This window comes from Hippopotamus amphibius, chromosome 2, assembly GCF_030028045.1.
Source record: "Hippopotamus amphibius kiboko isolate mHipAmp2 chromosome 2, mHipAmp2.hap2, whole genome shotgun sequence".
Lineage (NCBI taxonomy): Eukaryota > Metazoa > Chordata > Mammalia > Artiodactyla > Hippopotamidae > Hippopotamus > Hippopotamus amphibius.
The window spans coordinates 98,915,179-98,942,709 of record NC_080187.1 but is presented as its reverse complement, the minus strand read 5'-3'; the positions used below and the strand labels follow the sequence as shown (position 1 = coordinate 98,942,709).

Below are 27,531 nucleotides of genomic sequence, written 5' to 3'. Positions count from 1 at the left end.
ATCTTAATAAACATTTGCTGAATCAATGCACAAATGAAGGAATGACATCTCTGAAAAGCCAACACAGACATAATTTTCAAAAAATTCCCTGACTCAGGAGGTAGCCAGGGCAGCAAATAAAGCCAATGGAAGTCAATTTTGTCTGGACCTGTGGTAGTTAGTAAAATGCCAGTTCTCTTGCTCTGAGCACACAGCAGGATTGCATTCATCCACTCTCTTGACTCAGGTACTGCCATGTGATTGCTCTGACCAATTAAATGTGAACAGAAGTGAGTTGTGTCATTTCCAGGCAGAAGCTTTTATTGCCAGTACATGCTTTGCCATGCTCTTTCTTTTTTCTCAGTAATCAGCATTGCTCCAGGTAGAGGCTGCTCCACCAGCCCGATTGCTGGGGTGGGTGATGCTGCATGGAGGTAATGCTGGTGCACAATGAATCTCTCCCAGTGTAGGGGAGAAAGGCCCCTGTGTTATCATAAGCCACTGAAGTTTGGTTTTGTTACGGCAGCATGCTCTGGCCTATCCTGACTGATACAGCATCCTCTGTCTATCATGCTCTCGAGACAGATGATGGTTTGAATTAGCCAGCTGTACCTTCTGAAGTCTGACTATTGCTTCCTCGGCAGTTCAGGCAAATTATAACCTGGCTGGGGCTTACATTTCTTACCCAGAAAAAAATACAAATCTCAATCTTCTCAGGCAGAAAAGGGCAAGTTACTAATGAAAGGTCATCCAAAGGGGATTCATATCACCATCTGAGAAATGAGTCTTCATTTCAGAGTCTCTTCAAGTACAAAAACTAACATTTACTGAGTGCCCTCTCTGAAAATGAGCCAGTGCCTATAAAATTCTTAGCATGTTACCTAGTATGCAGTAAGCACTCAACAAGTTGTAGCTTCTCTTCTTGTCCTTATTGTGGTACTGGCCTGGGCGAGTGGTTAAAGAGCACAGACTTTGGCCTTCTGAAAGGTTCAATCCTAGCTCTAACACACCTATTAATTCTATGCATTTTACATATTTCTGTGTATGCAACTTACTGTTCCACTCTGCTTCATATTTATCATTGGTGAAGTGGGGACAAAAACAGTACCACCTGCACAGGGTTGCTGTGAGGGTTAAATCAGTCATTATACGTAAAGGGCTGAGAACCGTGTGGGGCTATATAAGCATGAGTCACTATTTAAGTGCTCTCATCCAATTCCTAAAGTAATGCTATGAAGGAAGCTTCATTATCCTCATTTTGCAATAAATGAAACTAGTAACTGACAAACCATTGCTGGGTGTGACTCGCACCCGAAATCTCTCCGGTGTGAGCTGAAGTTTGGGGGATGGGAGAGGTAGAGGAGACTTTAACAATCAAGAGCAACATTGATTTGTACCAACCTGTGGAGATCTGCCTCTTCCGCATCCATAAAGTTTACGGTGTACTTCACTGTCCGAGCCATCAAAATCCTAACGTCAAATGTGTCCTTGGGGGAAAAGCCAAAGATACCTTTCTATCAGAAAAAACGGAACTCGAACAAGACCGCTTTCCTCCTGAAATTTTAAGTCAACAAAAGCTAGGATTTAGAGGGCATGAGCTTAATGAGTACAACATTAATAATAAAAGCTCACATTTATTGAGTGCTTAGTATATGCCAAGCACTCAGTGCTTTGTGCTTTACAAGTGCTTTTCTAGGTTATACCATTTAACCCTCACCAACGTCTCTGGAGCAGGCACTTGGTGTTTTTTAGACCATCCAGCATACCTCCTTTCAACACTCTAGGAAGTTCCATAGGAATTTAGTCTACCATCGGCTCCAGGTGTGGCCTATGACCACAGATTGACCAATGAGAGCATTACTTTTCCCCTGAAGATAGGAGTTGGTTCACAGATGGACGCATGACCCAACGCAGGACAATCAGGCTCTGTCTAAACAAATTCTGGGGCTTTTGCTTAGTTATTACGAAAAGACAGGCTCTCCTGTGGGACTTAGAACTGTAAGAATCTGAAGTTGTAGCTTCTGCTGCCATCTTGCTACCATGAGGAGAGATCCTATCTAAAGAACTGAGTAAAATCAGAGGAAATGGAGATAAGTGATGAGAACAGAAAAACTAGACCCTTGTGACATTATCTGAATTCTGGCAACAGGTACCTGAAGCAGGCTCTATGCCCAGGCTTTGCAACACTTGAGAGCCAATAATTTCATTTTAGTTTAAGCCAGTTTGAGCTGGGTTTCCTTCCACTTAAAACTGAAAGAGTTTCAGATAACGCAAACTTAAGTTGTCCAAGGTTACACAGCTATAATAGAAGGGACCACAATTGAAACCCAAATCTGTCTGACAACAAAACTCCTGTTCTAAGTTATTTATTATCCAAAGCTTCCCCTTTTATTATGCCTTAGGCCATTAGATAGAATCAATGGGAGGATGTGAATTATTGAACAAGTATGCCAGCTGAGTGTGTACATGGGATGAGTTAGGGCAGGTGGAGAAATAGAAAATCTCCTTGCTTTCAGCAGTATCAGTCTTGAGAATTTTTCTAATTGATCGGGAGATCAGAGCTAGAAAACCTGAAAACACAGTTCTCCAAGGAGCTCTTTCTTTGCTTCTGTGATGGCTTAGCACAGAGAGCCCGGCAGCACAGCGTGTCCCAGGTGCATGCGTGAGTAAGTGAATGTATCAACAGATAAACACACGGGAAGAGAGAGCACACTTACTACTATTGGCTGTCTGAAGTATTCGTCCACTGCAGCACCCCGGAGACTGGACAGGTTAACCCCATAGAAGCACTGCTGGTACCTAAAGTAGGTAGCACAAAGAATCACCATGCATCTTGTCCTGCGTCCCCAAACCCCACAGAACGGTGATGCGCTGCAAGGCTGCCTTATGGGTCCTTTAAATTTGGCCCGGAGCAAGTGTGAGAATGTGTGAAGGGCAAGGGGTCAATAGAGGCCAGAGGAAGAAACTCTCCCTAGAGAATCTACACCTGAACTGGGGTGGGGAGAGAAGGGAAGAGGTAGCTGAGATGGAGGAAATTACTTGTGGGGAGAACATTGACAAGGATATTTGGGGGCAGGAAGGCCTCTGGGTACCCACACGGGCTGCCTGCTCCAGTACATGCCTTCCATGTCCTGAGATACGATTTCCTCTCATTATCTCAACCCAGAGCACAACCTGAGATCTCCAAAGCCTCTTGATACTATTGTTTTAGGAAATAGATTTCCCTTTTCTGTTCTTCCATAGCCACTGGCCTGCACCTTGATGGCATTTGCCATGGTGGCCGACACCAGGTAGTCACAAGTGAGTGAGGGCCGTGTCTGGTGATGAATTGGAGCCAACTCATTGCTGTCCATCGGATACATTTCTTCCCAGTTCTGTGGTCAGGGACACCTGGACTGCAGAAATGGGCAAATGCTACAAATGCTTCCTCCCCTCAGTGAGCCAGATGTGAAGCAGTTACCAGCACATGACTGGTGCCTGGAGCACAGCAAGAACTCAGTGCAAGCTTAGCTACTGGTCTTGGCTCTTTAGGGAGAAGATCTAGGGTGTGGATTAAGAGTGGCTTTATTCAAACTCTGCTACTGACTGGCTGTGTGCCTTGGGCAAGTCACCTGAACTCTGTGCCTTGGTTTCCTTATCTCTAAAATGGGAATAATTATAAGCTCACTTTGTAGGGCTTCAGTAAGGGTTAAATGAGTTAATACAAGTAAAGCACTTTAAGCAGTGCTTGGCATTTTGTTACTACTATATAAGGGTTGGCTGTTATTCTCTGAACTTAACCTTCTCAGATCAGCACTGGGGACGAGGGCAGTGGTTCCCAATATGACTATGCTATAGATTACTTGGAGAGCGTATTAAAATTTCAAATTCCTCCCACTCCAGAAAGGCTTGGGGACCTTATCGCTAGAGCTTGAAGGCCTTTATCCTGAGACTGAAAAGAGGTTTCCCCGCTAAGGGTGTGTGTGCGCGTGCTGCACAGCCCGTGAATCAGATGGGAATTCAGTTCATTAGTTTCTATCCCCCCACCCACAACCCCATGCCTGCTGACCTGCAGGCAAGAGAGAGAAAAAAACTAGAATAAACATAAAAATGTGGAGTAGAGTTAGATCTTCAGCCAAAGGAAGGCTCTGAATCAGGAGACAAGGCCTCACATGCCCTCCCAGGAGGCAGGGAGGCCTAATATCATATCGTTTAGTCGACAGCCAGTTCCCAACCTGCAAGCAAAACACCAGCCCCCCTGAGCCTCTTACAGACCCTGAAGGGCTTGTACCATTTCTCATCTCTGAGCCTTTGCTTGTTTTCCCTCCCACCTAGAATGCTCTTTTCTCCTATGGCCCTATTAATTCCTACTCAATCTTTATGACTCAGCTCAAATATTTCCATTTGAAAATATAAAACCTGGTATAATTAAATATTCAAGTTTTACGCACTTAAAAGCAGAAGTTATTCTTTTTCTTTCAGTGTATATTTAGCACTTAGCATGGGGCCACCAATACTGTTAGTACCAAAAATATCTACATACCTACCTATCTAGGTATTTAATGAATGACCAGAGAACTTGGTGTCCTAAATGGCCCTGTGTGTGGGTACCGTTGCCAATAAGGACAATGGAGAAATGGAAAATCATTTGCCAAAGCTTCTTCCGCTGCATCTCTTTTCCTAATCTTCTCCTTCCATCAAGGGCCAGAGCCAGGATGCCCACAGGGAAAGCCAAACTGCTGTATATCACTTTATAAATACACATACTGAAAACAAGACTCCCATAATCCTAGAAAATGTTTGGAAACAGAACTCTGCAAGTTTAAACAATCTTTTCAGTATTTAGAGAGAGTGGAAGTGTTCTTGGGGAAGAAAGTCATTGTCACAAATTTTTATTGGAGGGAAGAGGGGAGAGAGAGGGAGGGGGAAGAGAGGAAAGGGGTGGGAAGGAGGAAAGGGTGGAGAGAGAGAAGGGGAGAGGAGAGGAGGGTCAGACCGAGACAGAGAACTTCCCAGAAAGCCCAAAGAACTCAAATTGACTGTCCTTGAGAATCCCCTTGGAAGCTTTTAAAAAGTGCTCATGCCTGGACTGCATCCCCCCAGCTGTGATTTATTTGATCTGGGGATGTAGCCCTAGTGTGTGTTTGTTTCCAAAGCTCAACAAGTGATTCTAAGGCATAACCAGGGTTTAAGACTACTAAGTTGGCTGTTCTAGAATCCTGGCCAAGTAGGTGAAGGAGAAAACCCAAAAAGCAAAAAACAGCCCTCCACCCAGCAGCGGCTGAGGCTGGGAACTGCTCTCTATTCTCTGTGTACTAGTCTTTGCATTCAACCTCAACTCTGAGAGGGGCCCAGGCCATGCCATTTGCTTTGTGTGCTCAGTGCCAATTAGAACCCAGCAGCCACAATCAGTGTGGTGCAAACGGGCACCATTCCTGAGGCAGACGGAGAGCCGTGGGCAAAGAGCCCACTGCCTGGGTTTTAAAAACGTTCTGGCTGGACCATGTTTCCAATTCTTAGAAATCTCAGATCTCCTTCTGAAATGCATCACAAAATAATGAAAGCAGATGGGAACTGGCACCTCTCTGGGTCTCCTAAGATACGTTGTTGGGGGATGGATCAGAAAACAAATCTGTTGATTTGGAAGCTGGGGATAGGTTCCATTGTTTTCATCATATGTGGGTTTTATTTTCCAAGTTAGCTTATGGCCTCTTTATGAGCACATAAGGCGGAGTCTACATGTGCTTTTTTCTCCTGACTTCAAATTTCAAGTGTTCCCTGCTCCTCCTGTCCTCCTTCTCCACCATAATACATGCAACATCTGAAAAGTCCTGCAAATACAGTCCTGAAGGAAAACAATCTTACGTTAGCTACACCTAAACACACCCAGAGTTCAGAGAAAGAGGCCACCCAGTTACCATCACATCAGCCTCTGCATGGTCTCCCAGCAGAGCCAAGCTTGGAGAAGCACCCAGGGGAATCATCTCTCTACAGGGACTTTTTTTTATTGGAATATAATTGCTTTACACTCTTGTACCAGCTTTTGAGGTACACCAAAGTCAATCAGCTGTATTTATACATATATCCCCATATCCCCTCCCTCCCGCGACTCCCCCCCACCCTCCCCGTCCCGGCCCTCTAGGGCATCATCCATCATCGAGTTGATCTCCCTTTGTTATACAGCAGCTTCCCACTGGCTATCTATTTTACAGTTGGTAGTATATATGTGTCTGTGCTACTCTCTCACTTCATCCCAGCTTCCCCTTCGCCCCCTGCTCCCCCACCCCCGTGTCCTCCAGTCCATTCTCTGCATCTGCATCCTTATTCTTGTCTTGTCACTGGGTTCATCAGTACCATTTCTTTTTTTTTTTTTTTTTTTTTAGATTCCGTATTTTGTCTCTCCTCCAGCTCACCTTGGTCTTTTGTCTTTCCTCCTCCTTTACATAACTCCCTCCGGCCCCCCCTCCCCCCACCATGTCCTGATCTGTCTTAGAAGTATGGTGGTACAGCCCGAGGTCCTCTTGCAGAAGTTAACAGTGGGGGTTTCTCTAACACACGCACTCCTTTGTCTTGCTAATACTGAATACACGCCCCTGTAGCATAACTCAGATGTTTGACTATAATAAAAATCTTTTAGAAACTAACACAGCATTGTAAATCAATCAACTATATTCCAATAAAAAATTTTTTTTAAAATCTTTGCTTCCTCATTCTATTCTAACAAAAACATTCACTCATCCCATTAAAAACTTCCTGCCTTTAAAAAGTCCAAAAAAAAAAAAAAAAGAAAGAAGAGAGAGAGTGAGATAGAAGAGGAAGAAAAGTAAGGGAGGAAGGAAAACCCTATTCTGCCATTTGACAATTAAGCAGCTTTTGGGTATCTTAATGGAATATGTTCTAGAAGAATTAACAACCAGTGACCTGTCAACCTGAGGAGAGACAGATATAACCCTAAGAACTAGGAAATAAAAACAAGGATCCAAGAGTGTCACCTGAGCCACACATGGTGCTGAAGATGCAGCATAAGACCGTGGCTGGGATGGCCTGCTGGGGATGCCTGGTAGGCAAAGGATGCATGTCTAGAAACAGACTGATTTCTCATGCGCTCCTCTTATGTAGCAGGACTTGAGGCTTGGCTGTTTTTGACAATTTTGCGCCCCCGCAGCAGGCAGACACACCATTCTGCAAAGTGGCGCCTGTAAAGATGCTCGGCTCATTATGTCTCTGGTTGTGCTGCCTTAAACTCTAACAAAGTAAACTGGCTTATATTTCACATGTGCTATATTTATATGCTTTTTGTATTTGTAAAAATAGGGTTTTTTTGGGGTTTTGTTTTTGTTTTTGTTTTGTTTTGTTTTTAGTATAAAGGAGAAAGGGAAATGGGTGCACAGGCTTCCAAAGACACCAAGCTTCAGACTGTCAAGGTGTGGGCTCACAGGACCCCACCTGAGCACAAACCAGCCACGCACCATGTGCTCTCCCCTCCTGCCTTGAGCAGCCCTGCAGACTGTGGCGCACGAGGTGCCCTGACCCCCATGTCATGTCCACGCATGCACAGCCCAGAAGTGCAGGCTCCTTAATGTTAAGGGGTAAACAGTTGATCACTGAGGAGATAAGAGCCCATGGATAAATTCACTTCTCTCCAATCCTCTGCATAAACTGTCCTAGATGTAGTTCATTTGATCTCTTGAAGATGGTCCTGAGGGGATCAAACAATCTCTTGGTATTTGATACCTAGTGGTGGCTCAGAAATGCACTTTTGCATCCGTTCTCCCTCCTTCCCTGCCTCACTCTGGTTACCCCTCATTCTTGTTTCAGTGGGATTGCATACATTAATAAAGTAGCTTATGAGCTTTGCCTAAGATGCTGATTCCTGGGGAATCCAAGCTAAGACAATCAATATGGGTGGGGTGGCCCTTGCAGACCCTCAAGATGGAATTACTAGTAAGTGGGGAGTGAAAACCCTTGGCATGTAGTTTCATCACAACTACCAACAGTCTCACTGGTGGCTAATTAGGGTGCAGTAGAGGTAGAAGGTGAAGCATGGTAACTGTGCTTGTAGGTCTGGGGTAATGATAACTATGTGGATTGAGGAGTAGGCAAGGCTCTAGCAACAGCACTGGAAGCCTTGCAAAAAGAAAGCTATAACCTCAGAGCAGCCAACTCCCAACTTAAGACACACTGTGAAATCCAGGGGGCTTCCTGAGAAGAATTTAAGGGGTTTCCTATCTCTTTGGTGCTCTAAGGACTTCTGTGTTGAAAACCAGGTACAGAATTTGACAGTTAAAAGCCACATTCTTGAAACTGAAACTGTACTGTCTCCTCAACCCAAACAAGATAGAAAAGCAGTAACAGAAGAGCTGCAAAGGATATGGGCGTGCAACCTTGGCAAGCCTTATGTACCACAGGTGGGGCCCTGATGGAGAGAGAGTAGGGCCCTGAGACCTGGAAGGCAGAGAATCCTGCACACACCTCCCCAACTCCCCTGAATCCTTCAGGCCAGCACAAGCAGAATTCTCATCTGCCCTGTCAGAGGAGAACAGCTTCCCTTTGCCTGGAGACTGCACAACAACTCCTCTTGACGTCTGGGCCTTGCAAGATAACCTTATTCCCCTCAAGATCTGCCTTGCTGTTGTCCATTGCCTCCAGGCTAATGGTCCCTCTTTGCTGTCAGGCTGGTAACTGCAGCACAGCCTGAGCAGTAATTACAATTCCCACTCCAGGAGGAGATAACTTACATAACTAAAACACTGCAGAAGCTGGTTAATATTTTCTGCTAAGAACCAGGGAAATAGGTACTGCAGTGGATTTTAAGAGTGTTAGACTAGGGGGTGCAGAATATGTCAGGACAGGTACAATTCATTCACAGGGGCACTCCCAGGATTCAACATTCTACACAGACAGCATTCTTAATAGTCTACTGGGATGTCACTTTGAAGCTTGGTCATCGTGATGGCCTGCAGTTAATGAGATACAGATTGCAGAACCTCTGCAGCATGGTATTAAGGAAGGAGTCCAAAGGCTCAGAGGTGGAAATGCTAGACGGATTTACTGTGGAAGACCTAAGAATGTTCCACCTGACTGTTCTCAGGCAAAGTCCAGGAAACTCTCCTTTTATAAAGATAATATGCAACACACCAGTGAGAGAGCAGAAGCAGTTTTGAGACGCTTAGAGTAGCTGTCCTCAGTACATACAAGACAGTGACACGTGATGCAGCCATTAATCTGTGCTCCGAAGGAGCACAATCTGGATGGAATTTCGGAATGTCGGAAGCAAGACAGCAGGCATTAACCATCATAGGCGAGAATGATATAATTACTGTGTTGGGCAGCAAGACCAGAGTGACAGTCAGGTATCCTAACCCACACGGACCTGGGATGGTTGCTAACAGATCCGAGCGCTACCAGAGAGGTGAAATATGATGCACAGCCACTAGGACGGTACTCAAACTCTGTAACAACAACAGCAAATCTGCTAGCTTATAAGCAGCACGATGTCAGCTGTCATAATGGACAGAGGAGGTCCCTCACCCGACTTCCAGATCTAATTTCCAGATCTGGTTTATGGATCCAGCGACCACTGGCCCATGACTGCAGTGGAAACCCAGTCCCTTGAGGGAGGACGCTGCAGTGTCACCACAGGAACATATCATAAACAGTCCCCAATTCTTCTCTGTGGCGAAGCAACTATGTTGGAGAAAGAATATCTAGATTTTTTGAGGAATGTGAGATAAGAAGCGATATTGATATGAGAAATTTTAGGCAATCTCTGGTTGGTAAGGGCTTACGGAGGTAGCAAAGGAAGGTCTGACCAAGTCTATTGCACAGGGTGTCCAGTGCGTTCAGGACCACCCTGTAGTTAGCTTCCCGGTCCCTGAATGTACAACTGGGATAGAAATATTCAGCACCTGGCAGCACCCTCACACAGGCCTGTGAAGAAAGGGCTATGACAGTAGTGCAAGTAAAGGTCCCATCCCTGAAACTGAAACTCCCCCATCACCAGGTAGGTAACACTGTTATCTTTAATTTATAAATAAGAAACGTGTGTCTAAGAGAAATTAGATTAACTTGGCTAAGGTTTTACAGTTAGTAACTGACAGCACCAAGAATTAAACACAGCTGAATCTGGCTCTAGAGTCTGATTTATCTGCTTTTTAACGACTGCCTACTTGCCTACGCTTGTATATTCGGTACGTGTAATAAATGTAATAAGGTAAACTAGTATCACCTCAAACTTCTTGAGACTATTTGGTTACTCCTCTTAACTGATCCTATGTATATATTTTTCTTGATATAAGAATCCATTAAAAGTTGTATTTAAAGGTCTTGGTTTGAACCCCCTGAGCCAATTCTTTTCAGTAATGTCAGTAGCACCCATCACGTAAAGTTTTACAGCTGGGAATTGATGACTCTTCATGACTGAGCCTTACTCTCAGGAGATACGTTTCAGAATCTTAATTAATGAGGGCCAAGAAATCTTAATCAAGTAAGAAGGGGAAGTTATTAATTTTGTAGGTGACTGCTACTAACATCAGAATGTAGTCATCCTGTCTACTAGGAGAGAACCCCATGACTGGTTATTTAAAAAGAATAAAGTCATATGCTATTGCATACGTAAACTAAAATGAATTTAAAAGTTATATGTATATTTGAAAGAATGTTAAGTGTAAAAAGTAAAATATGAAGGAAGTAGAAGGAAGTTAATACCAGACTCAGAGTGGGGAAGCCTTTTTTCAAATAAAGGAAAAGAAATAAAATGTAAAATAAAATAATTGGTAGATTTACGTAGATAAACATTTTTAACTTCTTTTGTGGTAAAAACCACCACAAAGAATATTGCAAGGTGAAATGAAAATTCTGAGGAAGATACATCAAAGTCTTAATATCCTTAATATACAAAGAATTTTTATAAATAATGCATCTGTCTTCTAGTTAACAAAAATGTATTGAGCAATTATGATTAACCAGGTCAGATGATGGGGACACAGCAGTAAACAGAACAGCCACTCTTATGGAATTTGTAGTCTCATGGGGGGAGATGGCCAATAAATAACATAAGTAAGTAAAAACATATCACATGGCAGATGATAACAAGTGCTATAGAGAAAAATGAAGTGAGAGGTGGGATAAGGGCTTCCAGGAGGGAAGAGAGTACGATTTTCAATGGACAGACGGTGTCCCTGAGAAGATGACGTGTGCGCTAAGACCTGAAGGAGAGCCGGCCACAGGGAGATGTGTGTTTCAGGCAGAGTGGATGGCAGAGAGGTGGGAGCAAGCCTGGTATGTTGGAGGGGAAGCAAGGAGTCCAGCCAACGAGGCCAGAGTGGAGAGCACGAGAGAGCGAGCAGCGGGAGATGACGTCGGGGGGCAGCAGGGTGGCACTCAGCCTGGCAGGGCCTTACCATCTGTTGTGACAACCATAGCTCCACTATGCAGACGATGGGAAGCCGCTGGAGGAACGTGGGTGGAAGAAGAATATGATCTAATGTGTACTATCAAGATCATTTTAGTTGTTTAAAAAGAAGAAACGAGGAGGCTATTTCAAGATGATCGCAGAAGCGGAGTTTTTTTGTCTTGCTCGTTTTGTTTTTGTTTCTTTGTTTTTGTTTTGCAGGGGTGGGTGGGCAGGGGATGGTGGTGAAGATCAGCAGCGTGCCTTTGGATGTATTCAATTTAAGATGCCCGATGGACAGCCAGGGTGAGCTGTCACCAGCCAGTTAGACGTTCAGAGTCTACGGCTCCGGGGAGCAGTCTGGCATGGAGTTCCAGTTACGGCCGTTGTCAACGTAAAGACAGTACTTACTGCTGGGAGCCTAAACGAGGTCGGTAAGAAAATGAGCACAGACAGAAAAAGGAAGACATCTAAGAACTAACCTGGAGTCAATTCAACATGGAAGATTTGAGTCACGAGGAAGAATCAGCAAAGGAGGCTTGGGGCCACTAAGGAAGAAGGGAAGCCAGGCTGAGACTCCAGAAGTGAAGCGCCAAAGGCATCAGGAGCTGTTGATAGTTACATCAGGTGAGGACTGATAATGGTTTGTATCTGGTGATCTTATTTACTTAGCCTGTTAGATATTCCTCAGTCTCTCAGCTCACTCCCTCAGAACACACCCAGACTCATTGTTTGCAATCCCCTCCCTCTTCTCGGGCAGCATGTCCACTTCTTTGCCTCTTCTAACGCAAATTGGAAATCGGAAATTGTGCAAGCTTTCACCACCTGTTCCTGGGATCAATGCAGCAAAGGGCCTGCATGCTAGCAGTCTAATGCAGAAACCTCCTCATAAAGGGAGGGGAAATACAAGTTGAGTGAAAGCTATGAATTTTGATAACTATATATTAAAAATTGTGTGTGTGTGTGTGTCTGTTGACTAAAAATAAAACCATTCAAATTACCAGCTATCAAAGAAATACAGATTAAAAATAAATTGGCCACCATTTTTTTTGCAAATCAAATTGGCATTTAACAAAACACATCCCGTATGGGCAAGACTCAGCAGACATTCTCATATACCACTGGTGGAAGTGTTAATTGGCAAAACTTTTCTACAGGGCAATTTGGCAACGTACAAGAATAATTTTTTTAAAGTTCCTTCTTCACACCTTTTGGTCCGCTGACTCTGCTTCTAGCAATCTATTGTAAGATAATAATCAGAATGCACCACAAGATTTCTATGCTAGGATGTTGACTTTAGCGTTGCTTCCTATAGAGTTCAGGGAACAGAAGTCTATAAAATTCTACATTCTTGTGTAATACAGCAACAATACCGTAAGTGCTGTTTCTTAATAGAATGCATAGGGTTAAAATAGTAGTTAAAAGAATTTAATATTCGACACTGGAGCTTGAGTCAATAAATTACGAGACAGCCACAAATGAAACACTGTGACATGAGACTATGTCAATAAGGCATTAGTAAAGTTTTTAAAAAGCACTATAAAATGGTATTTATGGTATTCTAATTTTATAAAGAAAAAGAAAAATGAGAAAGATATCAACTAAAATCTTAATAGTAATTATTTCCATACATGCATGAATTTATAGGACTTTTTACTTATTCAGAAATATTTATTGAGGGCCTACCATGTGGCAGGATACTTTCAGAAAAGTGACAGAATTCCAGTTCTTGCAGTGCTTACATTCTATGAGGAGGGATACAGACAATAAAATATAATAAATAAAGGAATTATATACCTTTTAGGAGGTAATAAGCATTGGAGGAAAAACACAGAGCAGGAAGAGTGGGATTGAGAGGGGTATGTCTGCCACTTTAAACAGGTAGTCAGGGCAGGTCCTGTTGAGAAGGTGGCATTTAACAAAGACATTATGGAGGTGAAGGAACTAGCCACGTGAATCTGGAGGGAAAAGTATTCCAGAGGAGGATCAGCAAATGCAAGGCCTAAGGTGGGAGTGTGTTGGGTATATCTGAGGATGGGCAAGGAAGCCTGGGTGGCTGGAGCTGAGTGAACACAGCAGTAGAAAATGAGGAGCCAGACTGGATACAGTGTACTGGAGGGCTCTGAGAATGTTGGGAATAGACAGCTTAAGAAGCTACTGTAATAGCTGAGATGAGAGATGACAGTGTTGAGATCAAGAGGAATCAGTACATACAGGGAGGACTGGTCAGATTCTGGACATATAGTTGATCCCTGAGCAACGTGGGGATGGGGGGGAGTTGCTGGCACACCCACTCTCGACACAGTTGAAAATCCTTGTTAACTGTGCAGTCAGCCCTCTGTACCCGTGGTTCCACATCTACAGATTCACATATAGAACTACAGTATACAGTTATTGGAAAAAAAGTCCACATATAAGTGGACCCACACAATTCAAACCTGTGTTGTTCAAGGGTCAAATGTTTTTGAAAGTAAAATCAACATAATTTCTTGATGGCTTAGGTATAGTGAACAAAGCAAGAAGGCCTTCAAGATTTTGGACCTGAATGATTAGGAGGATAAATTTTTGTCAGCAATTGGGGTGGAAAGACTGTGAGTAGAGCAGATGTGGGGTGGGAGTGGGGAAGATCAGGAGTGGTATTTTGGACATGGTGAGTCTCTCCAAGGGAAGATATGCAGCAGGCAGTTGGCCATCGAAAAGTGTGGAGTTCCCAGGACAAGTCTGAGCTGGAGAGAGACACTTGGAAACCATCCGCATAGAGATGGTATTTGAACTGTGGCAATGGGTGAGCTCATCAAGGGAGTTTTGTGGACAGAGAAGAGGTCCAAAGACTGCATCCTGGGGTGCTTCCAACATTAGGAGGTTGAGGAGACAAGTAACGACCAGAGGAGGACTGGTTGAGAAAGTGACCAGAGAAGCGGGAGAAAAATCAGAAAAAGGTGGGGGCAAATAAGTGTTTCAAATGCTGCTCAAAAGCTGGCAAATGAGTTGAAAAGTGAGAGCCGATCACTGGATTTAGCAATGTGGAGGTCAGGGCACTGGTGACCTTGATAAAAGAGTGGTTTTGGTGGAAGGTCTTGAGAGAAATCAAAGCAGGGGGTGGGGGGTGATGGTTGGAGTCTATTGAGTACAGACAGCCTTTCTGAGGAATCTCACTGCAAAGGGACGTCAAGAGATGGGTGGTAGCTGATCGGGGAAGTGAGGTATAGAAAAGGTTGCTGCTGTTGTTTTCTGGTGGAATGAACAGCAGCATGTTTGTACGTTCGATGGGGAGCCTAGCCAGTCCACCGTGATCATTAATACTCTGCAGTTAGTTAGGATGGTAGCAGATGGTTCAGTTGGGAGGTCACACAAAAACTGCCTGGACATTAACCACCCTACAAGTCTGGCATACTCGGTCCCCTGAAACTCCTCTCTCTCTAACCTCTCCATTTAAAATAGAAATACCTCACATGACATAACTGCCTCCCCACCACACACATACTCACACACTAAGAGGCCATTCATCCCACTGGAAAGTCTGGCTTGTAGTTTCAAAATCACAGATTGAGCAGAAGCCATGAAATGCTATGAATCTGTGATGGGAAAGCCTACTGTGCGAGAAAAAACGGGGGAGAAAGAAAAATCATAACCCTTTGATCCCACTCCTCACAGAACTTTATAACCCAGGAAACCAAATCATCTCTTATTTGCTGCCCCTTCACCAAAGGGAAGCTCTGGAAATCAACTCTGGATACCTCTCTTGGACGGTCTGCGTACCTGAGCCAGAACTCAAAGCTTGTATTTCAGCACACACCCTCATCCACCTGCCGGCACACGCTGTGCCCGCTCCTGCACACCTAACATTCCCACTCGGGTGCTATCTGCTCTGTTTCTCCCTCCCACGAGTCCAATATTGTCATTCTCCTCTCCTCCTTGCTATAAAAACCAGTCTCAGGAAAGAAAGGCAGAAGGAATGGTGGTTTCAAACTGGCAGGGGTTTTGTGCTAGTTCTCATTTTACAAATGAAGAAACCAAGTCTCAGAGGGTGACATGAGTGGCCCAAAAGCCAACAGCTGATTAGCAGGAAAGCTCCAAAAAGTTTTTAATCAACTCATTTACATCAAGGTACACTGACTGATCTGCTCTCTGACAAAGGCACGTTCTAGCAGAAGCCATAGCCTTGGGCCAAACGAATGGATGGAGGAGGTGGAAAGGGAGGGATAGCAGGTGTGGGTTGCTATTATTTTAGCATTAGGGCAGTTTTTTGGAGGTTTGATATTGCCTAACCAGCACCCTTATGTGTCTATTTCAGTAGTTCTCAACAGGGGGTGATTCTGCCCTCCAAGGGGATATTTGGCAACGTCTGGAGACATTTTTGGTTGCCATAACCAGGGGAAAGGTGTTATGGGCATCCAGTGAGTACAGGCCAGGAACGCTGTTGAACTTCCTACAGTGCACAGGACAGCCCCTGCCCCCGGGATATGACCCACAAGGTCAACAGCTTAGGAACTCTGGTTTACTCTGAAAAGGAGGGGAAGAGAGAAGAGAATGTTACCAAAAGCTGGCTCTGGAGTGGTGTTCCATGTACAGCTGTTCATCAGAAAAGGGGGCCAAGTGGATGTCGCTGAACGTGGGGAACATCATTCCTGTTGAGCAAAAGACAACAGACTCAAAGCTGACTCCTGCTGCCTTCTGACCTGAAGATGCTCACCTGCCACTTGACCAGTTCCATTCTTTCATTCCATCTCAGTTATTACACAATAGGCTAACATGTAAACTTGCTTCAAAGCAATGACAGGAAAACTAGGCAGAAGATGGAAGGGGAAATAAGAAAGAATATCATAGCAAGTCACAAAGCTACGTTATAATAAAAGCTCAGAGTTCTAGGTGAGGCATTCAACCTGGCATATTGGCCTTCTCAGCTACTGTTTTGCTTTATTTTTCCTTTCTGTATGTCCAGTGCTTGGAATTCTAGGCACTTCCTTTATTTTTTTCTTTTATTTATTGTAAAAACAACTTAGCTTTGAAATAATCAACATTCCATCATCCTATCACATGATTATGTTCATTCTCAGACTTTGTCAATGTATAATCATATTGACTGTTTATCTTTCCAAGTGCTGTTAGAATCTATGCTTACGTGCGAGCTCACCATCCTCCATGCTGGGAAGCCCACACTTGTGTTTTGTTCCTGGCATCTGCAGTCACCGGAGGAAAAGGCAGATACCGTAGCAGGCAAACAAACGCCTAGGCTGGCAGGCCTGAAGTGGGGCCTTTCTGGGCAGGCAGATGTGGCGATCAGCTCTACTATTCTCATCATTTTGGGGAGGCTCTTTTTCACAGTCAATTTTTACACAGCATATGATAGAAAGATGAACCACTGACCCTATTTCAGAAATGAGGATCACCTGCAAAACTACATATCTTGTCATCATAATCATTATCCTTCTAATAATAACACCTAAAATTTCTTGATTATGTTAACTCTGCCTTGAACTTTTCTATGGGCCTTCCATGTATTACTTCGTTTAAGCCTCAAATAATGTAAAGTAGGTCCTACTATTGTACCCACTTTATAAATGAGAAAACTAAGGAACAGGGAAATTTAAATGATTCAGCCATAACCACGGAACTAATAAGTTAGAAGGGAAAAACCCAGGGGTGAAATCTCTTTCAATAGTCAATGGTCTCATACTTTAACTATGCTCTCTTTTGATGTCTGTTAAAATAGAACAGATCATTTTATTTACAGTATTTTCAGAGTTGGTCAGAGAAAAACCATGACTGTAACATCATTCATGTTTCTCCATCTAAATCTCAAGCATTGTTGTCAAAACAATAATGATTGCTTGGTGGTTTTTCAATTTCAAAATACAAGGATATTAAAAACTTTGGGAAAGTCATACGTATCATTATTTGTGTAAACTTGGGCCGTTTCAGAGGAGGATGTTCTGAGCCCAAGCCTAACAGGAATTCCAAATATATCAGATAAAATGGAGGAGAGGAAATCACCAAAGGTAAAATATAAGGAAAATTACAAGAGTAGAAGAAAATGAGTCTTCTGATGTAACATATACGTTAAATGTCCAGCACAAGAATTTTAAAAAGTTTCACACTAAGACAACTGGAGATAAAGAAAAATACTAAAAGCATCCAGAGAGAAAAACTATGTCATTCCAGAAGTTCAGGAGTGAGAACTGCACTGGACTTCTCAACAGCAACACTGGAAACCAGACACCAAAAAAGGATGCCTTAAAAATACTCAGTAAAGGGACTTTCCTGGCAGTCCAGTAGTTAAGACTCTGCATTTCCAACTCAGGGGGTGCAGGTTTGGTTCCTGGTCAAGGAACTAAGATTCCATATGCTGCACGGTGTGGCCAAAAAATTAAAAAAAAAAAAAACTCAGTAAAAATTGTTTTCAAGTTAAAATTCTCCATCTAACAAAATGATAATACAAGGACTCAATAAACACTAACTTCTCAAGCACCCTTTCTCCGGAAAATATTCTTTGCTGAAAGGAATGGTATAAACCAAGAAAAGGGAAGACAAAAGAATGATGATGAAAAGTCAAAGTAGAGCAATCATAAAACAGGAATAGAGAGCTACCAGTTCATGTGTGGTCAAGGAGGACAGAGAATTACAGGAGAATTCCACAAAATAAATACTGATAGGCAATCAGTCAGACCTGTTAAAGCATGGAAAAAATTAGTCATGAGTATATAGAAAACTAAACTAATGAAAAAAACAAGGCAATTAACTCCAGGAAAAACAAAAGACTTCATGAAAAAAATATATAATCATATATACCTACTATACCACCTGACTCAGCACTGAATAGTATTTACATTGTCATAATAATGTAAACATTGATTAGAGATTTAACTAAGTAATAATATAGGTCTATATTTCCCTATATTAAAAAAAAATTCTGGAATCCAAAAAGCTCTGCAAAGCAACAGATTTTTGTAAGTTTGCAACATCATTTGATGGCAAAGCCTGACCTGACCTGAGTTTATAGCCTTTATTTATCCCACTTGGTACCCATATTTGTGTTTTGTTGCAGAAATATTACATGTTTCATCATGGAGTGCTGCCTTGGATCCCTTCAGAGGCCTTAAGTAACACATGGCATAGGACTCTATGACCTTTCCAAAGTCCTCCAGATTCTGAATTCTGAAACGTATCTGGCCCCAAGGGTTTGGAAAAAGGATTGAGGACCTGTATAAACACATTGAGAGGACTGTGGCGGGGGGGAGTGCCTCAAAAGGGAAGGAGCTGCTGTGTAGAAGAGCTACCTTCCCAACCAGAATAGCAATGTGATAATCTTACATAGAAATATGTAGGTAAATAATAGAAGCAACAGAGAATAGAGCTGAAAGGAAAAGTCTTCGGGGAGCAGTCTGGATAGGAAGAGGTGTGGTAGAGGGTTACTATTTTTCACTGTAAGCCTCTTTATTGTTATGTGATGTTGTAAGCTATGTCTTATTTTGATGGAAAATAAAAATAATTTGGAAAAAAATCAATCATTCTTCCCCCAGGAATGCACAGGGTAGAAAGCTGATAAAATCAGTATTCATTTCTACTTGTCTAGTTAAAGATACATAGCCCAATATAAAATTTCATATCCATTTCAAATATCTGGGGGAAAGGATGCCCAGATATTAAGTCTAAATATTCGGCTTAGAGGGCAGCTCAACAGGTCCATGTTAATTAACTTTGTTTAAAATCTCATCATATGAAAGACCCTAACCATTTGAGAAAAATCCAGAAAAATCCAGAAAAAAAAAAATACAAAAATTCTTTCTGGGAGGCACTGAGGAGGAAATCCAAGCAGCTCTGCTCCTTTGCTTTCATCTGCCATAGTTCAATTTTATCACATGAACACAAGGCTTCCAAGATCATCCTGGGCTGTTTTACAATGGGAACACTAATGAAGCTCTTGATGTTAGGTATAGTTTGCCCAAGTTTATTTAGTTTTGCATGAGTTTTAAAACAAATGCCTATATCTAAACCCCTAAACTTTGAAACATGCAGGAAATTACAGACAAACCTCAAGCATTACTTATGCATGCATACCAGGTAACCTGGTGAGTAGGAGTTGTATTTTATTCACTATTTTGTCTTCATTGGGTAAGTGTAGGGAGTCACAACAATAGTAATTTAAAGCAAGTAAAACGGGGCTTCCCTGCTGGTGCAGTGGTTGAGAATCCACCTGCTAATGCAGGGAACATGGGTTCGAGCCCTGGTCCAGGAAGATCCCACATGCCACGGAGCAACTAAGCCCATGTGCCACAACTACTGAGCCCATGTGCCACAACCACTGAAGCCGGAGCACCTAAAGCCCGTGCGCCACCATAAGAGAGGCCACCGCAATAAGAAGTCTGTGCACCACAATGAAGAGTAGCCCCCACTCGCCACAACTAGAGAAAGCCCACGTTGCAGCAATGAAGACCCAACACAGCCAAAAAATAAAAAATAAAATAAGTAAATAAATTAAAAAAAAAAAAAAGGGGGAGTAAAATGGGTAACGCGCTGCAATTCTCATCAGAGATGCAACTGTTAAAACTGGCCAGTTACCTTCTAACCCTTAACTGAAAAAGATGCACGGTTGGAATGTGTCCACTCTCTTGGGTGAAGGGTGGAGAGTTAGTGTGTGTGCAAGGAGTTGTGAGTGTGGGTTTCAGGGTCAGACAGATCTGGGGTCAAACCCCTGCTCTGTCACTTAATTAGAAGTATGTTCTTGCCAGTTGCTTTCCCTCATCGTGCTTCAGTTTTCTTTTTATAAGTGGGGATCGTCATACTGCCTCCCGCTCAGCTGGGTCTCAGTCTTGGCACTACTGACATTCTGGGCGGGATACCTCTTTGACGTGTGTGGGGGCTCTCCTGCACACTGAAAGATGTTTACCAAGTCCCTGGCCCTCCCCACTAGGTGCTGGTAGCACCCCTTCTGCCAGTTTGACAACTCAAAATGCCTTCAGACATCACCAAATGTCCCCTGGGAATGGAGCATTAAATCACCGAGAACCTCTGCACTAACCCTTCAAATAAACTGAAAACTTTCATTATTCACACTTTGTAAGGTTTTCATAAAATAATTTATGTGAATTGCTTAGCACACACACAGACATTCAGCAAGCATAAAGAGAATATTGGGCTTTATATTATTATCTCGATTATATGTAGTGATAGTAGGGAAAGAGACACACAGTAGGAAGAGAATATTTTAGAAAGAACAAATGGATACCAGAGAGTTTCTCGCATCACAGAAGGTCAACACTTGAAAAGGCTCTAGAGATTACTTTTAATAATACAGATGAAGAAGCCAAAGTCAAAAGGTCAAGTGTTAGGCCAAGTTAGCTAAGGAAAAAAATGATTGAACCAGGACAAAAATATATAACTCCGAACTGGTCTTCTTTACCATAGTGAATACCACACAGCCACTGCCATCAATGTCTTTTGGAGACTAGATCATTTATTATGGGTGAGTAAGATGAGAAAATCAAGGAACTGGTTTAATAGAAATGCTCTCCCCTCCTTTCTGTAAAGGACTGAATGTGCGGGAAGGAAGACGGCAAATTTTACAGAAATTTAGCCTGCTTTCTAAACCAGGAATTGGCCAACTCACCATTTGCTTTCAGCCACTTTTTGGAATGAAGGTAGCTTTCCAACATCCTTTCATTGAACAACATGTATCCCATTGGTTCTGAAATGATCACATCTACAGCCTCAGGAAGTGAGACTTCCTCAATTTTCCCTGGCAAAACAATGATCTTGTCTGAAAGGTGGTTACTTTTCACTAGCATCTGAAAAAGAGAGAGCACCAGTACTACTGTTATACAGAATCTTATACAAAAGTAAGTCTTATAGCTTAGGGGTTGGCAGGGTGATAGGGATGAGCGGGAAGTGGTCTATTTGCTTCTATAAATACTTTTAAAATATTTTTCTTATGGCACAAGCATTTCATGTTAACTATAGATAAATTAGAAGATACAGATATGGAACAAATAAAAACACCTATAATCAGTAGCACATAGGAATAACAGCCATTAATAATTTGATGTATACCCTTCCAGGCTCTTTATACAAACATATACTTATATGCACACGTGTGTATGTGTGGCCTGTGCCGATGTGTATAGATATATGTGCATGTATTTTGGGGGGGGTTATTAATAGTTTCAGCTTATTTCCTATTTTTCTACTGGCAATAAAGATGCCAAAAAGCTCTGTATAACAATCTTGCATAACTTAATAACACTGATCCTTATTAAATCATCCCTTGATCTTTTGATTCCAAAAATAAATAATACCATGTTCATTAGCCTTTTTTTAGAAGTACATTTTACACTTATATATTCTTTTTTCTTTGATGTCCTCTGTATTATATTTAATAACTCTGAACTCTCTTAAAAGAGGGAACTTGAAGAGAAGTTTCATTATTATATTGTTAATATATTTCTTCCCAATGCCAAATATGACACGGTAGTTGTATTATTACATTTATGTCTTTCTACTGCCTGAAAAATATTTCTTAATAAGCATTTATATACACCAGCACAAATACATACAGCACATTTCTTTTCAAGTTGTGGTTTCCTGAGACTCTCAGATCTTTGCTCACTGTATTTATACACAGTCAGAGGCTCTCTATTTTGAATTTTTGGAACCGGACCCTTTTCTCATCCTAAACGCCGTATACCAAGCATTTGTCATAATTCAGTTGCAATTGCTCAGTTTCTGATCACTTCTTCCCAAGGCTAGGGTGTCTTTCACCTTGAACCCCTATCCTCCAGGGCGCTGCTCACCAACATTACACTGCAAGCTTGTTAAATGTCTTTTCCACTTATACTTTCTTTAAAAGAAATCAAGTCATCTCTGATCTTAGGAAAAACAATGAAGAAAACTATCTGCACGTGTCATCCACTGTCAACATTTACCCTTGCACAGGGACTCGTGGAATTCCACTCTATCATCATTCCACACATGGACGTCAAGTTCAGGGGTCTGTGGACACCAGGCCTAAAGGGTAAAGCTTTCAGTCCCCTGCTTGTCTCTGTACATTCTCTTCTCAGGAGAGCCCTTCACCTGCGCGGCTGTAAGCACGGCTCCACTGTGGGTGGCTGTCCACACCACTGCTTTAGGTGCCTTAGGTCCCCTCTCTCACCTGAGCTCTGGCCGTTACCTGGACATTTCTACCAACCTGCTTTGCTATCTCTTCATTTTCAACAAGTAAAGAGCCAACCTCAGCTTCTTCTTGAAAACTAACCAGTTCTCTAAATTTCTTTAAAATCTCTATATAACCTTGTATTTCCTTCATTCCGTTTTGGTTACTAATGCCGTAATCCTCGATATCCTGGAGGGAAACATAGTTGCTTCCCATGGACAATTAGTTACTATCTTTTCTCATTTCTACTTTTCAGATGTCTCATTTCCACCTATTCCTTTCTGCCTGCATCAACTTGTCCAGTTCTTAATATCTTCAAATCTGAAATGTAAAAATAGCATTTATATAATGAAAATAATACTAGCAGTGTCTACTTCACAGGCTTGCTTGAGGGTAAAACAAGATAAAGCATATTAAGGGTCATGTAAGTATTAAATTACTATTGTCATATTATTGTTATTAAAGAAAAGTGTTCACTAAAAAAGAGAAATGTAGAGGAGCAAAAGCATGAAAATAAAAATCACTGTATTCTCATCACCCAGATGTAGGCAGGGTGTATTTTCTAGCAGACTTTTGAGTGTATCTCTGTTTATAAAAATATGTACTTTTTGTAGTAGTATTTCATCTTTTGTTTCATGTAATATGTTTTAGACCAGTTTTCTGAATATTTTTTGCATCATGGCATACATAAAAAAGCAACTATCATTTTTATGACACACTGAGGTGAACAGGAAAGACTGCCTGCAGTTTGAGACATCTGGGGGTTCAGGCCACACAAAACCCTGACCATCTCCCATGAGGGCAAAGGACATCAAAACTTACCACCTGGCACACTTTTCGGGAAGCTCTGTTTCAGATATCTTTCCATGAATTGCTTAGAACATAATTTTTATTAGCTGTATAGTACTTTATAGCATACCTTGATTCATTTAACCAACCCCATGTTATTGCACATTTGGATTATATCAAATGTTTCATTATTACAACAGTGTATGGACAAATAATAAATGCAATTCAATCTACGGACATACTTCCCACAACTTTTTTCAAAGTTAAAGTGTCTGGAACTTTTAAGGGTTTCTGGTTCACACTATTACACTGCCTAATGGAAAGGTGATTCCATTTCTAAGTTTCAAGCTCTTTCTAAATTCTGCTTATGCTGTATGAGGGTGTGCTCACAGCCTCAACGTATAAAATTGCCTCATTAACTTGGACCAGGATGTTGCAAAGGAAATTTTTCTGGCTAAATTTTGCTGGAGGGACCAATAAATAGGATGCTCAAGTGAGTGTGATATCTACTCTACATGGAGATTTTACAGAGAATAATCCTAGACTCTAGAACCCTCATGAAGATCAGAGCTCTAATAAGGCTTCAGAGAGAGGATGTTATGAGCTGTTAGAAGGGCAATTTGAGGTTCACAGGAAGGAATTTGAGTCCACTATTCTCACTGGCAAAGAAGGACATACCACATATCTACAGGCCACTGCATCTTGTGACTTCATTTATTGTTGCCAGCTTCAAAGAGCACCAGATCAAGAATCTGAAGATACAGATTCTAGTCCTGCCATTACCATTGAAGAACTGTGTGCCCTTTGGGAAGTTACTTAAACTCTCTAAATTTTAGTTTCCCTCTTGCAAAATTAAGAGTTTAAAACTGAGTTGTTTTAAGGCTCCTTCTAGTTCTAACATTCCATGACTAGAAGAAAGCAAAACTTCTGCAAAGTATGTTTCAGGAGTTTCATGAACATAAGGAGTTTCATGATCAAATAATATTGGCACTTCTTTTTGGAATATAATTGGAATATAATTGCTTTATATTGCCCTTTATTGGAATATAATTGCTTTACACTGTTGTACCAGTTTCTGCTGTACAACAAAGTGAATCAGCTGCATCTACACATATCCCCATATCCCCTCCCTCCCGCGACTCCTTCCCGCCTTCCCTATCCCAGCCCTCTAAGTCATCACCCATCATCGAGTTGATCTCCCTGTGTTATTCTTTATAATACATATCCTTCTTACAAATTCACAGCATCTATCAGCATAGTAACGGATTTAAGAAGTTCTGCAGGAAACTGTTTGGTTTGGCTAAATCAAAGACATCCAAACTGACTTGAATACTTGGCAGTTTTTTTCTTGGTTTATTTATCTCCCATAGATCAATCTTTAAGAAACAATAAAAATAGTTATTTGATAATCCTAGGTTTGAATACAATTCCTTAACAGAGATATCTGAGAACAGGACATAAACTCAACCAATAATACCTCTAAGACACAAGAGCAGCTAATTCCAGATGTGAGACACACTTTATTCTTGAGTCAGTCTTGCTGCCTTCCTAGATCTTTGGTTTACAACAGACAGTTTTATGTTAGCCTGTCACTGCAGATCCCATTCTTTCAAAACTGAAATTCAGTAGAATTGTCCTTTCTAGAGTAATACATAATCAATATCCAGGAAGAGAATATATTATACTCAAATCATATATAACCATTTTGGAAAACCATTTGGCATTATTCATTTAGCTGAGGATTTCCATAACTTAGAAATATCACCCCCTGTAAATATACATTCTAGAGAAATTTTTGAGCATGTATATAAGATAACGGTACTAAATTTTATAATATTGGTAATTATAAAACAAAATTTAAAATAAACTGTAATTAACTATTGACAGGGAAATGAATGAATACATGGTGTTATATCCATACTATAAATACGATTGAACAGGAAGAAAAAAGAACTAGACGTATTCGTGTTAACATAAATTAATTTTACAAGCAGAATTTTAGATAGGAAAAGAAATAGGTTGCTGAAGAATATATAGTATAATTCCTTTTATTTAAAAGGCCAAATGTATTCAAAAGTAAAGTGTGTTGATTAGAATATACTACATTTTTTAAGAACTTTTATTGAGATACAGTTAACATACAATAAACTGCATATATTTAGAGTGTACAATTTGGTATTTTTCTCTTATTAGTAATGTATATATGGCAATCCCAATCTCCCAATTCATTCCCCCACAACGCTCCTTGCTTTCCCCACTTTCCCCACTTGTTTGTTCTCTACATCTGCGTCTCTATTTCTGCCTTGCAAACCGGTTGATTTGTACCATTTTTCTATAGTCCACATATATGTGTTAATATACGATATTTGTTTTTCTCTTTCTGACTCACTTCACCCTGGATGACAGTCTCTAGGTCCATACATGTCTCTACAAATGTCCCAGTTTCATTCCTTTTTACAGCTGAGTAATACTCCATCGTATATATGTACCACATCTTTTTTTTCCTTCCTCTGTTGATGGACATTTAAGTTGCTTCCATGTCCAAATATACTACATTATTTTTTAAAACTCTTTTATACTAACATGTTAGTAACTTTTGGGAGTGAAGAGAGGGCATGAAATTTGGGAGAAGCATAAAGGAATTTTAATACATGGTTATATTATTCTAGTTGTTACACTGGGTTGTGGGCGTATATGTGGTTTTTTACAGTTACATTCACCTTTATTTTTGAATGCAAAAAGTATTTTCTAATAGGAAATTTAAAATTATACTTTTAATAGAAAAGTTTGAGATAATCATAATAAATGCAGATTCAAAAAGACAAAACTGATTTCTGCAATCACACAGATGCTAATAGATGGAAGACAGATTAAAATAAAGCAGCATAAAGGTAACTAATATCTCTGAAGGATGGAAAAATCACTCAGAGGTATATTAAAATAAAATTCCCCTGAAATAAAAAACTGAATTTTTTTCTGTTAACAGAAAAAAATACATAGTGGTCATAAGAAAATGTCATACAGTAATAGCAACATGGAAACATATTCTGCTCAAGATTTTAGATTAAAAAAAAGAAACAAAAAGAACTAATTCTTTGGGCAGCATGTAGAAAAAAAAAATCACCTTAAAAGTGAAAGAAATTCAGGCTGGCATTAGGCTGCTCTATAGTCACATTCATTTTAAGAAGACAATGTCTACAAAATTTAGAAGAAAAAGAAATTGTGACCAAAAGAAGGTTAAATCCAGAGAAGGCACTACTCACATTTTCAACATGAAAGAAATCAGGATAGCACACATAAGCCCTTCCTCAAAAACTGCTTTGCCAAAAATAAAAAATAAATTCATGTAATTAAGGTATGAATTAAAGAATCTGGTAATAAAGAAGCTATATTAAAAGACTAATGATTTGAAACGAATCCATTTCATTATAGAACAAACACTAAACAGTTACATGGTTATATTTCAATGAGAAATACATTACACCTTGACAATATATCAATAAAAATAATATACAACTAACAAAAGGTACAGGAGGGAGGGGTAGATATGAGAGTGCTGAGTATTTCATTTCTTTCATAGGAAGAAGTGAATTTTTATTGTGTGGTTAAAAATAAATTCCAGTTTCTTAATGTTTTCCATAACTTTAGAGGAATCCTTTAGGAAGCAATTTCTCTTTATGTGAAGAACTTATTCAAAGTTAAGCAATTTCTCTTCTTTTATTCTCAGTTTCTTTTTTTTTTTTTAATTTATTATTTTTTGGGGGGTACACCAAGTTCAATCATCTGTTTTTATACACATATTCCCATATTCCCTCCCTCCTTCGACTCCCCCCCACCCTCCCTCGAGTCCCCCCCACCCTCCCCGTCCCAGTCCTCTAAGTCATCTTCCATCCTCGAGTTGAACTCCCTTTGTTATATAACAACTTCCCGCTGGCTATCTATTTTACAGTTGGTAGTATATATATGTCTGTGCTACTCTCTTGCTTCGTATCAGCTTATTCTCAGTTTCTTTTCCTCTTTCCTTCTTTGCTAAGGCACTCAGATAATTTCTCAGTATTAACAGAGTTGACCTAATGTGTCCCTTGTTTCATAGGGTTTGTTTATAAAACAGACTCTGGCTCTCGTTTCAATCTCGAGTTCAGTTTGAGACAATGCAATTTATAATATGCAAATATTGGCACTGAGCTCCAAGAGAGTAATTAAAGGGTGGGTTTTCAGAAACTCAAGTGATTGTAACCATTTAGCC

At 41.0% G+C, this 27,531-nt stretch overlaps 1 protein-coding gene across 6 annotated transcripts in view; it reads right to left on the bottom strand.

The window, feature by feature from the left end:
- Positions 1 to 27,531, bottom strand: part of LOC130845699 (histone-arginine methyltransferase CARM1-like) — a 272,068-nt gene that overhangs the window by 63,829 nt on the left and 180,708 nt on the right. For all 6 annotated transcript variants that reach the window (XM_057723289.1, XM_057723290.1, XM_057723292.1 and 3 more), the window contains exons 6-9: positions 20,958 to 21,135; positions 15,888 to 15,978; positions 2,697 to 2,778; positions 1,381 to 1,466 (exon numbers count right to left, since the gene is read on the bottom strand). In XM_057723289.1, the coding sequence (XP_057579272.1) occupies positions 1,381 to 1,466; positions 2,697 to 2,778; positions 15,888 to 15,978; positions 20,958 to 21,135 (437 nt within the window). The remainder of the gene's footprint in view (positions 1 to 1,380; positions 1,467 to 2,696; positions 2,779 to 15,887; positions 15,979 to 20,957; positions 21,136 to 27,531) is intronic.